The sequence below is a fragment of the Pyrgilauda ruficollis genome, unplaced genomic scaffold, assembly GCF_017590135.1.
Source record: "Pyrgilauda ruficollis isolate IOZ18807 unplaced genomic scaffold, ASM1759013v1 scaffold32, whole genome shotgun sequence".
NCBI classification, from domain to species: domain Eukaryota; kingdom Metazoa; phylum Chordata; class Aves; order Passeriformes; family Passeridae; genus Pyrgilauda; species Pyrgilauda ruficollis.
Genome location: NW_024524600.1, coordinates 551,622 through 564,037, shown reverse-complemented (window position 1 = coordinate 564,037; position 12,416 = coordinate 551,622). Strand labels below are relative to the sequence as shown.

Below are 12,416 nucleotides of genomic sequence, written 5' to 3'. Positions count from 1 at the left end.
AGAATTTCAAACTGCTTCCCATCTGAACTATTAAAAGGAATGTATCCATCCCTAATCTTTACAAGTATTGAGAGATCCTGGTCAATACTGGAGTAAAAATGTCCCTTTCTAAAAGCACAGTTTGTCCACCTCAGAACTTCATTCCAAATTAGAAAATTTAGATGGTGCTGTCCATTCCAGGGTCTTTTCATTCTTTCTTCTAACTTTTGACTTGTACTTGCTGTACAAGTGCCACTAGACCATTATATAGTATGTCATAACAAGAATTGTCTGTATACCTTGTACATACTGCTTATTTGCATACACTGTTTGATATCTTAGACCTTGGGATTGGATTCTAAGAGTTTTTCTGTGATATTTCCTTTTTTTTCCCCCAGTTCTTCAGTTTGGGTTCACAACAATTTTTGTGGCAGCTTTTCCACTGGCACCACTTCTGGCCTTACTAAACAATATTATTGAAATTCGGCTTGATGCTTACAAATTTGTTACTCAGTGGAGAAGACCTTTAGCTTCAAGAGCCAAAGATATAGGTGAGCTCTTTGTATGGTGTTTGTTATATATATGTGTTATTTGTCAAAGCTTTGACCACTTCAAACAAGAGCAGATTAAGGTATTTTCAGTCATGTACCCAATTAATAATACACCCTTGATTGTTAAAAAAACTTCAAGTATCTGATGGCAATCTACTTATGCAATTAATAGTCTATATTGGAAAATGTATTTTAATGATTTTTCTGGAGGTCTTAACAGCCAAGATGTAAAAAGATCAGTGTTCTCTGCAGGTGCTTTGTTGTGGCAGACACACTGTGCCAACACATGCTGCTGCTCAACTTGAATATAATAACCAGACAGATCAATCAGATGATACATGAAAGTCAAGTTAAAGTGGCCACCATAGGAGCTGTAAGGAACCTGTATGTTTTATATTTACCTGGCCAAAACCAAGCTCCCCTGTGACTCAGGGGAAGTGCCCACCGGGTCCCTGGTGGGTTAGACAGGGTGGGTCTGGATCCCAGCAGACACTTGCTCTCAGTGAGTCACACCTACATTGCTAAACACAAGGTCCACATAAATCTGAGGTCATCCAGCAACACACTATTGCAAAGGATCTCTGAACTTATTTTGACTACAAATCTCTTCTGCCCTTGCAGTATGCAAAAGCACAGCACCTTTAGGGAGAGCTCAAAAGTAAATGCATCTGCCCAGCACTGAATCCCTGGTGTTTTCAGAGGGGTAAATAGGAAACATCTCTAACCAACTGCATTGCAAAAATCCATAGCCCACACCAAGAAACAGGAGAAGCTCAGGCTTTGTGCTCTTAGAACGTTCTACCATGTGCCTAAAGTCTGTGTCTGATTAAAGCTTTAAATGACAACAGTGTGAATATGTGGGTTCTGGCACAAGACTGGACAACAGTCGTACATAGTATACACTACAGACACAATTTGTAAAATACCAGTTCTATAATGTAATTAATAGAAGCACAGAAGAATACCATTTTTATGTTGATTCAGATGCAATAAACTGCATTCTAGCAAAGTTTCAGGGGCAATTCAATGCCTCATTAAATCAATGGGTATGTTTAACCTTCCTTTGGTGTGATTCACAGTGATGAGAACAGTGATCAGCTATTCAATAAGAAAATTTATTTTTACTCAGTGACTCTTGGATAAAAACTACATAAAAACACCTTGTGCAGTGGGGAAAACTACTTCTGATCATGCAGTATTTCAAGCACTTTGGTTCTGGTTTTTCCTGGAGCAAACATACTGTTTACTTTGTTGAACAGGCATCTGGTACGGGATCCTGGAAGGCATTGGAATTCTTTCGGTTATCACAAATGCATTTGTCATAGCAGTGACATCAGATTTCATCCCTCGCCTTGTTTATGCTTACAAATACGGACCTTGTGCTGGCCAAGGAGAAGCAGGACAAAAGTAAGGCTTTATTTTTGGTGGGGGGAAACAGATGTGCACAAAAATCTCTTATTATTTGAATAGATGCAGTATTACTGTCTGTGTATGTTCTGATTCCGCTAAACCAAGCGTATTGTTTGTTTTTAGGTACTAGATACCATAGGTACTGATGCTCTGCATATTCACAGAATGGGTTGCTGAGTGACCGTGATCCATGATGGTACTTCAAGGCAAACATGGCAGAGCTATTTCAGGGATTTTGTGTGTGTGAGAGGATGCTGCCCAAGCTGTACTTCCCAGCTGGTAGTACATGGATATAATCCTGGTTTTTTTTCTGAAGCAATTCTGATATTAATCAGTAAAGAATTTGCTGAGCATCTTAAACTTGTACACTGGGTTTTTTTCCTGATGTAATATTCAGCATGTATTACTTTAAAAAGTAGTGTCTAGCAAGAGGAAGAAATTTCTAGCAAATATAACAATATATACTTACAGAGAAAAGCAATTTGTTTTTCTTCTAAAACTAGAGTTCTTAGATTAAATCTTCCAGGAAACATTTGTGATCTGAATCCCTGCTGCCTAAGTGGATTTTCTTTCAGTGTTGCTAAACACTGAGATTATATTAGCATGTGCACGCTATCAACAAGCATGAGATAGTTGCTGCATGGCCACTTGTGAAATCTCAGCTGCTGGGCTCCGGGAAGGTCACTGGATCCAGCCAAACACAGACACAGTTTGCAAATGCTCTGGCAGTGCCATTAGCGAGGAACCCTGCTGTGCAAAGAAACCCAGGCTAAACAGTAGACAGTGACAGAGAGCTTGCATTCTGTATTGGACATATGGCAGATCGATTTTTTTACTCCCTGCTGCAGAAAGTGAGTTCATCTGTTGCTGCTTCTTTGACATCTTTTGACTGTCAATACATTTAATCATCCTGACAGAAGAAGGGCATCTGGTGTGGCAGCTCCCGATTAGCAGATCTGCTAACTCCTGTCCCGCAAGGATTTGGGCGTTTTAGCTGGGGCTAGGGAGGATGTTCTGTTTACTTTCATGAAGAGTTAAAATCCCTTCAGGGGCAAAGTTGTCTGATGCCAGTTGTTCCTGAGCATGTGCCTCTGCTCGTGCCAGTATAAAGACCTACAGGCTTTATACTGTAAGCAGCTCTCATTGCTAAGGAAAGCATAAGGAAGGATTTTCTCAGGACCACTGTGGATGAAAAACAACACCTTTAGAAATATTTCTCTTAAGACTCAAGTATGACTCAGTGGCTTTGAAACAAGTTCTGCACAAGGGAAGCAGTTCGGCTCACAGTTTGGATCTTATCTTCTTTTCACAAACCCCTAGTACAATGTTTTCACACTTCTGCTGCTTCTTTGAGTGAATTTCTAGATGAAGCTGTCAGGTAGTAATATTTTGAAGGAGCTAACCTGTATTTGAACTGTTTATGTCAGCATTCTGAATAATGTTATTAGTAGGTACTGTAACAAAAGCAGGAAGGTATTCAAAAATCCACAGGAATAGTGAGTTTTCTCAAATTAAGGTGTGAACACCATCTGTTATTGAATAGCTTAAAAGAAAGAGGTACTCTTTTCTTTCAAAAAACAACTGTAGGTATTAGATCCACATGACACACAGTGATACTAGAAAAATACTGGAATTAAATTAAGTTCCAAATGAAATCAGTATGGCAACAAAACCAGATGTTGTTTGAATATAATTTCTAAAAGACTGTAAATTCCATATTTAGAAAAACCCAACCCAAAACCAAAATCCCTCAACCCTTACTGTGCATTGTACTCTACACCAAGATAAGTAGTGTGCCTACACTTAGCTGTGTTGGGCAGTGCAGCATGAACAGCACAACACATTTTGGCCAGATCTCCTTAGCTTTATTAACACCAAACCTGAGCCCTCTATTGACACCCACAGCCCTTCAACAGGGGACATAACTTCTACTCAGTGTTCTCTAAATTTTGCCTGGCCCTCACAGTGTTCAGTCATAGTGTTCAGTCATGCTGGGTTCTTCTAGAATGGAGTTCCTCTGATTAACTGGACATTTTCTAAAAAGCTGTTTTAAGTGTGTTATCTTTCCATCTGATTTAGTGTCCCTTTGTGCTAGTACATGAGTGTAACAGTGGGAATATTCTGATTATCTTCCTAACACTCCTCATTATTTTTTCTGCCCCTACTGTTCACCATTTAGGTGACTTTTCAAAAGTAATCAGTCCCAATCTTCACCATTCCTTCTCCCATAGAAATCTACCATTGCTTCACTTTTATTGTTCATCTGACCTACTTTAGCATTTCTTTTATATTGCCTCAGCATCCTTTCCAAATATTAATAAGCATCAAAATTGTACTTTTGGATTTTATGAAACCCAAAGGGCATCCTCCTGGGTACAACAGTTAATGGAAAAACCTTGCTGTGTCCTGCTGACAGCATTTTGTCCCCTCTAGGTGTATGGTTGGCTATGTTAATGCCAGTTTATCAGTATTTCTGGTGTCTGACTTTGAAAACCGTTCAGAGCCAACATCAAATGGAAGTGAGTTCTCTGGTTCCCCATTAAAATATTGCAGGTAAGTTTCTGGTCAACCTAATTCTCTGCTTTAGGACATTGAAATGGAGAAGCATCATAATAAATCTGGAGTTGAAACTGATTTTTAGAAGTTAAAAATGGAAAGTTTTAACTGTGCTGTTCAGGGCTATGCTCTTCTTGGTACCGTTTGGCTGTTACCTGAATGATTCCTTCCTCAGATAAAAGAGAAGCCAAAAAGTTGGTATCTGGAGGGTGTTCCTAATGCAAGATTTTTATGGTGTCATAGCTTGACTCAGACACAATCATCGTGGATAAATATGGTATCAAAGGGCCAGTAACAGGTGCCTGATTACTTAGGTACCAGTGAGACCCAGTTGTGATGAGATGATATCACAGGGCATGCACAGGAAATCAAGGTTGCCCAGGAGAGGCCACACTGGGGTATTTCACAGGTCTGCCAGACATAAACAGGCTCTGTCACAAGCTGCCTTTATGAAACCTCAAATCCAGCATTTTCAAATTGTTGAACTGGTAATACATTTATGTCATTGCTTACTGGTGTAATTATTACTAATAATCATATACTTGTGTTTGAATCAAAAGAAGATGAGCAGCTAATTATCTGCACGTCTTTGTCCTCAACAACAGATTGGAGAAATTGCAGTCTGAGAAAAGTCTGTAATGGCAGATTTGTACCTGAGTGAATTTAATGGCCAAAAATGTCAAGGGTCTACATAAAGGTCTTAAATAGTGTCCCAACCAGAAATACCAAACAAATACAGCGACCACTTTTTAATTGCAATATTACATTACAAGCATGAGACCTGGTAGTCTTTAGCAGATACACTTAGTCCCAATATTTTTCACTGTGAAGAATTAAAATATCCTTTTATTTATAAGTGCCTAAAGAACAAAAGATACTCTGTGATACCACAAATGTCTGTGATACAGCAAAAGTCAGTGGTATTTGCAATATTGCAATGTTTTTATGAATAGGAAGAATTTTGAGTGGTATAGCATAATAAATGTGAGAAGGGGGTGGCATCAATGCTTCCATTTAACTAACTGATATTTAAGATTGTTGCAACTTATTTGGCAGAAAGAGTATTCCAATGCTGAATTCACCTGTGGAGCAGAACCACAGTGAGAATATTCCATTACACATTGTTTGCTATAGCATAATTTAATAATTTTTTGTCATTCTGACCATTCTCTTCCCCCCCTTCAATTCCTTTCTTCCCCAACTTCTAGCATGAAGTTGCTGCTCCTTAAATTTGATGATGGAAATCCCACAATAAAAAAAAAAAAATGTCTGCTCAATATCCCCTAAACAGAACGCTATTAAAATTGGTGTGATAAATCTCCAAAAGATATATCTGTCCTTTTGGGAGACACTGAATTTTTATGTATATCTACCCTTAAAAGAAAATTAACATCTTTCTCTATCTGAGTTTATCAGCTTCTTACCAAAATGCATTCTGCTAAAGCATCAGTCATTTTAATTGCACTTCAGGGCAGATATTGATAGGCAGGTAAGGAAACATTACGTTCTACTGTGTAATAGTGTAGGCATTTTTCCAGGAAGGCAGTTTGTCTGAAAAAAAGTCCCAGTTAACTTCTGATCACCTGGAACACAGATAGTGCTGTGCTGTTCTGGTTGTTTATAGAAGGTTTAACTATTTTTTCATAACAGTGGATTCCTAGCAAGTCAAAAAAAAAAAAAAAAGAAAATATATACTCTACTGGGACTTGGTCCAGGGATTTCTGTTTTTGGGATGCTTAGGATATTGTAAAGCATCCTAAATTATGAAGTCAGAATGCTACTTGCACAAGGAAAGACCATCTCAGTTTTTAGAACTTATTCTAGAAATACTGCAATTTCTGAGAGATTTGATGCTGACAGTTTATTTCAGTTTGTATAGCACCCTCTGCAATCTAAGAAGGTGAATCTTCATGGAGAAATACAGATTGTCAGAGATTAAATAATGTTTATTTCTTTTATTCATCTGCATTTTCATTAGTTTCTTAAAACTAACTTAGTGATCAACCTGTATTATTTACTATGGTATTTTCAATATCTTTTTACAGTGGGTTTTCTGTCCCATCTAGGAAACAGATGAAGAAGCGAAAAATTTTTACACTACTTTTAAATAAGGTTTCCACAGTTCTATTTTAGAATTAACAAACTGCTAGTAAAAATGGACTCCAGAATGTGTGACTTAAACAGATTCATGGTTTGTAACTACAATCTTGGAGTATTCCTGGATCCAACTTTCCCTATAAATATCTATAAATTTTGGAGACCTAAAGTCTTCCAAATAACACTGTGAGAAAAGACACTAGATCACTTTCTCACATGATCCTCGCCTCTTGATATACCAAGAGGTGCAGTGCTGGCTTTGCTGAAGTCAGGATGAGACGTGTTTTACACCGGGGATGGCCAACTAATTGATTAAGGGCCAGGTGAAGTCCATGGGGCATTTTTATGTGGATTTTGGGAGAACTATCAGGCTGACAAAACCGGGGACATTTCCAGCTTTAAAATGTCCTTGAATAAAGGGACTAAAGTGTCCCTTAAATGAGCAGAGCGTCCCACCCTTCTCCAAGTTCTGAAGAGATGCCTGAAAGGCACATGTTGTGCTGCCAAGGGAGATGCTGTAGGAGCAAAGCACCTCCCATCCTGTGTATTTGTTTCAGGGGTTTTCTTCAGACAGACACTGGTTTGGGTCCTTTGTACCCAATTTCCACTAGAACTCCTGGAGTGCATCTTACTGGTAGGTTTCAGCTGAAAGTAAGTCCATCTGCATGAAGAAAAGCATGGTAAGTGGAGGTGATCAGGACACTTGCTCCAAAAGCAGGCACCTGACCTGAAATCAAACACTGGCACAGGCCCAGCCTTAGAAGCAAGCAGCATTAGGATAACGTGTGCAGTTCAGACTGAGCTCATTTTTGGTGCAGAGAATGTAATGATCAAAAGGTGGTGAGTTTTGGTTTTGCCTTGGCCCAGGCAGCAGTGCAGAGCTTGCTAACTCCCATAGTGTGCTTGTCTTTCAGGTACAGGGACTACCGAGACCCTCCGCACTCGCCAGTGCCCTACGGTTACACGCTGCAGTTCTGGCACGTCTTAGCAGCACGCCTGGCCTTCATTATTGTCTTTGAGGTCAGTGACCATTCAGGTGACAGAACAAAACCAAAAAGAAAACAAATTTCCCTCTGAAGCTTTGCATTGGGCTGATCTATGATGGCAGCTGTTGAAGTGGTTTTTGTCTTAGTTTCTTCTACTTACATTTTGCTTTGCATTCTCGGCTTTGTTTTCTGAACAGTCACAGGAATGTAGGTTCTTATAGAAAAAGGAATATAACACTGAAAATTGTAGCAGTGATTTTATAAAGAGGGGGAAATAAATGAAGCTTTTATTTACTTTTTTGGTAACTTGTCTAGGTTGGGAAGCTCTATGCTGACTGTTGTGTGAGGACAGGGGTGAAGGAACATGAGAAGAAAATATTAAATCTGAGCAACTGAGGAACAATGACAATTGAAGTTACAGTATTTCTACATCTAGCTCTTTTTCTTTTTCTTTTTTTTTTTTTTTTTTAATGACCTTCATTCCTCCAGAATGGTTGGCATCACAAAGATGATGACAATGAAAAGGATTCAACACCTTTGTCTATGTTCATAATATTAGTATTTACTGTCAGTATCTCAGGTATCTTTAAGGCAAACCAAAGGAGATAATACCAACTTCACATGACTGGTATTCCCACATTGATTTTGAAAAAGAGAGCCAGAAGGGTAGAAAAATGGGACAAGATGATTTACCAAAAAAAAAAAAAAAAAAGCAGCTCTTAAGGCCTAATTTCAAGTGCCTGAATATCCTGGTGCCTTTTACACAGTGAAGAAGCCAAAGAAGGAACACATAATTTTAAAAAACTCTTTACTCAATCCTCTGCTCTGAAATCATTGCAATGGGGTATTCAACACAGATATGGAAACTGTAGTCACCATACTGGCATATATGAAATGTTCATGAGCACATACTGCATTCTGACTCACAGAAGAGTGTAAATTCATTCTGAACTGAGCTTTCAACACACCTCTTTGGATAACACAACAATGCTTGTTTGGAAAACAAACAAGCATTTGTGTTAGAGCAAAGGTGGAGAAGAAGCATTTTCTAGATTATTTTTTCTATTATTTGTGGCTCAGCAGAAGCCCAAGGACTTCAGCAAGTTCCCCATGATTGCAATTTTCAGACCTTCCCAGGCGAAGGAATATGGCGCTGCAGGTTGGGCTCTCTTCTTCCTTTACACTGGATAACTTATTAGCAGCTGGTTTCCAAGGAGATAATTTCTTCCATCATCTGTTCCACACTCAGGGAAATATTAAGTGAAAGAAAGAGAGAAAGATTTGATTGTGGCCTGCTGGGCTTAATCCCTTCTAGTTTCATGAGAAGTCAGAACTGAAAGTCAGGGTATGCATGTCCAAAAAGGACTACAAGAATGGTCTTGGCAGGTCAGCCTACAAATTTTAAAGACTGAAGAGAGCCTGGCCTCTTGATACACACTTGACATAAAGGCAGCCCAGCGTAGGCACAAAGAGAAGTGAGGCAAGAAAAATGAGCCCTGTTCAAGTCTCAGTGTCCAAATAAATTTGTGACCAACTGTGGAATAACTTTGAGCGTTACTGGGCACGTCTGAGTTGACTTTGCTTTGTCTCAACCAAAGCCATAGGCTGGCTCATATCTGCCTCCCTCAACATGAGCCACTCATACTGCAAACTATAAGTTAACTATATCTATGAAATCAAAAAGGTAATTGCAGCAGAAACCACAACTTTTTTATTTGAAAATACTAATGGTTGTATTGTGATTGCTGCATGCTTACAATAAAGATTGCACAAAGAGATGGGGGATTCAAGGTAGGTTTTTTCATAAATTAAGTAACTGCTTAGGCTCAGGCCCTTTTTTGGCATTCTGAGTGTGGTTTGTTTTGGATAACTTAACCTCCTTTGAAAACAAACAAAAGTATTTCCTATCACTGCAAAAGGAATTCTTTGTCCAGGCTAAACAGGCAGAAGAGGATTTTTTTTCTCTTTTTAGGTTTGGCAAAAAAAAAAAACCAACAATTAGGGTATTGTGAGTTTATTTATCATGAGGGAAGAATACATGGGAAAACACTTTACATTCTCTTTTCAGTCAGCTTTCAAAAGAAGGGTTCTGCTTGGAGAAGAATTTTCTCCAATCTAGAATGTATGTCCTTTCTGACATGGAGGATTTTTCTGTTTATCTGTTCCACCTCTTAAGTGAAGTGAGTAAATCTTCAAGCAGCATTTTTGATCAAACAGAAAAGGACACTCATGCAGTCAAACTCAAGTTTTGCTGTGTCATGCCTAAAATAGGAGGGACAAAGGATCAGTCAACTTGTATTTAATTGTGGTGTTTGCTAAACAGGAATATGTCTTTGGATAAGAGACACCATGTAAGAAAAAATGTTTATGTTTTGTTTTAATCCACCTGCTCATAATTTCTGCTGTGACCCACACTCCATTGACTGGCTGGAGTTTTTTGGGGAAAAAAATGTCATGGTTTTTTATCTTGAAATTTAGTAATGGATTTAGTTTAAACATATAATCTCTCTGCATATCAGAAAGAGATGGTTTTCAGAAGATACAAAAAGTAGTTTTCTTCCTGAGGTTTTACATTTTTCTTTCCTTTTTTTTGTGTTCACAGCATCTTGTCTTTTGCATAAAGCATCTGATCTCCTACTTAATTCCAGATCTTCCAAAAGATCTGAGAGATCGAATGAGGAGAGAGAAGTACCTGATTCAGGAAATGATGTATGAAGCTGAGCTAGAACGTCTGCAAAAAGAGAGGAAGGAAAGGAAAAAGAATGGAAAATCTTATCACAATGAGTGGCCATGACAGGATGAGGAAGAAACTGCTTAAAAGAAGATAAGAACTCTCGTTGATAAAAAAATCCTGGTTTTCTACAGCAGAGAGTGCACTGAAAGGAATAGTCAGTAATGTTGTGTGCATTTAGCATATGTGTGCCCCTCTTCAATAGGGTGGATTTTGTCATAAGCCTTTTGAAATTAGAGGTGTTTCCAAGGCTTAGTCATCCAGAGCTGATGTCAACACAAGCACATCAGACCAATACGAAGTCTCTGCACTCTTGCCAGGAAGCTCCCAGGCCCTGACTAAAATTCAAGGCCCTGAACTTCAAAGCAGTTACACAATTCCAGTGCTTTACAGAACTTGGTGATCTTACTCATTCTCATGGAGTTGCTACTTCATCAGCAGTGACTGCGCCTTGGCAACGTGGCAGTGTTTGTGTGTGTGGCCACCACCTGCAGCACGTGCATGGCAGCGTTGCTCCCTTCCACAGCGGACCCAACCGCGTTAGTTTGCATTTGCCACCAGTTAAGGTCACGTAGGTGGATCATTTCCATTGCTCAACAATACTGAAGTATTATCTAGAAGGAGATGCATGATCATGAGTCTGATCAATTGGCCTAATAAAGCTGAAAAATGTAGGCATCAGAAGTGCAGGCAGACAGCCAAGCATCTAAATGTGGCCAGAGGTATCTAGCTGTAGGGTCATTCATTTGGAAATGACACTGTGAAAAGTCAGTAATACATGTTAAAGTTTTGAACAGTGCCTTTTCAGCTATAGGACTGTCTGGTGTCTGAAGGAATCAAATCAGGTTAGGGCATCTTGCCCAGAACTGCCCATGTATTTGTGTTGCCAGATCACATTGAGGCCTAGTCAGGAATTAGGGTGTACTCACACACGTAACACATGGCAGACAGCACCTTATAGACCTATCTGCCTAAGTAAAATAAACAAAAAAAGGCAGATGAACAAGGTGAGCCGAATAAAACGCAGTCATCAGGAATATCTACACTTGTAGCACTTTCTGTATTCATCATTCCATTGTCTATGAAGGGGTGGAGGGAAAAAACAAAACAACAGACTGTAGTATGAAACAGCTTGAAATTCTTAATGCAGTGCAATTCTACACAGGCTGCAAGTTAGAATTGGGCAAAATAAGCCACTGTCAATATCCTTTAGCAAATTCCTTAATATTGAGACATTTAAAATTTCTGATTTAATTAAGAAATTCAAAATTTCCAGACTGTTAATCCAAAAGAGTGGACTTGTAGCTTTGAAGATATCATAAGTGTTGGATGTAGTAATGAATCAAAATACTGAGTGTTGTGAAAGCTCTTCAATCAGTTGTTTCTAAAAGTTATTCTGGAAGTAATTTGATTGAAGGAGTAGAAATTGCCCTTCTGGAGAGACCACACAATTCAAGATCCTACAGATGGATACCTCAAGCTCCACATGACAACAGGACCATTTGCACCAAGACGAGTATCACCAGATTAGATCTATTAACTTTTTTCCACTGCAAAGGAGAACTGTGCTATTTGCATGAATGGGGGGAGCTTTGATGAAAGGCAATATGACTTGAGGAAGGAGAGGGAAAGAAAGAAAATCTGAGCCTCCTCCTCTCTGTAGCCACTCCCTGCCTACACAAAAAAGCAAGGAACCTCCTCCAGTAGCAGCCCACCATCCTACCTGAAGAGGATAAATGACATAGCAACTCCCTTTATCAGCTGCTCCTGGCCCAAGCCTGAAAGTCCCATGAAACAACATGAGCAATGAAGGAATTTCAGGACTTGTCTGTTCTATGTTGGCTTGGTGCCAAACTGAGTGGGGAGCACAGGTAGTGGTTGTGGGGTAAATTCCTGACTAATGGGGAAGTGAATTTGTTCATCTTTGCTTCTGCTCGTAGCAGCTGTGGACACAGCCCACAGGACAGTGGGGAAATAGGAATATTTCTGTCTCTCTAAATAGGGGGTGGGGATCAGGCAGTGTTGATCTCCAATACACACATGCCAGATGGGTTAGTATTTATCATCCACCACCTACAGTTGCAGCTTGGGAATTTTGGGGCAGGA

General features: G+C 39.3%; 1 protein-coding gene across 1 annotated transcript in view; it reads left to right on the top strand.

The window, feature by feature from the left end:
* The window catches only part of ANO4 (anoctamin 4), a 117,224-nt gene extending 106,851 nt beyond the window's left edge, over nt 1-10,373 (top strand). The window contains exons 23-27 of the mRNA XM_041474407.1: nt 378-530; nt 1,790-1,937; nt 4,374-4,493; nt 7,508-7,613; nt 10,182-10,373. Coding sequence (XP_041330341.1) covers nt 378-530; nt 1,790-1,937; nt 4,374-4,493; nt 7,508-7,613; nt 10,182-10,373 — 719 coding nt within the window. The remainder of the gene's footprint in view (nt 1-377; nt 531-1,789; nt 1,938-4,373; nt 4,494-7,507; nt 7,614-10,181) is intronic.
* Nucleotides 10,374-12,416: the final 2,043 nt, after the last annotated feature.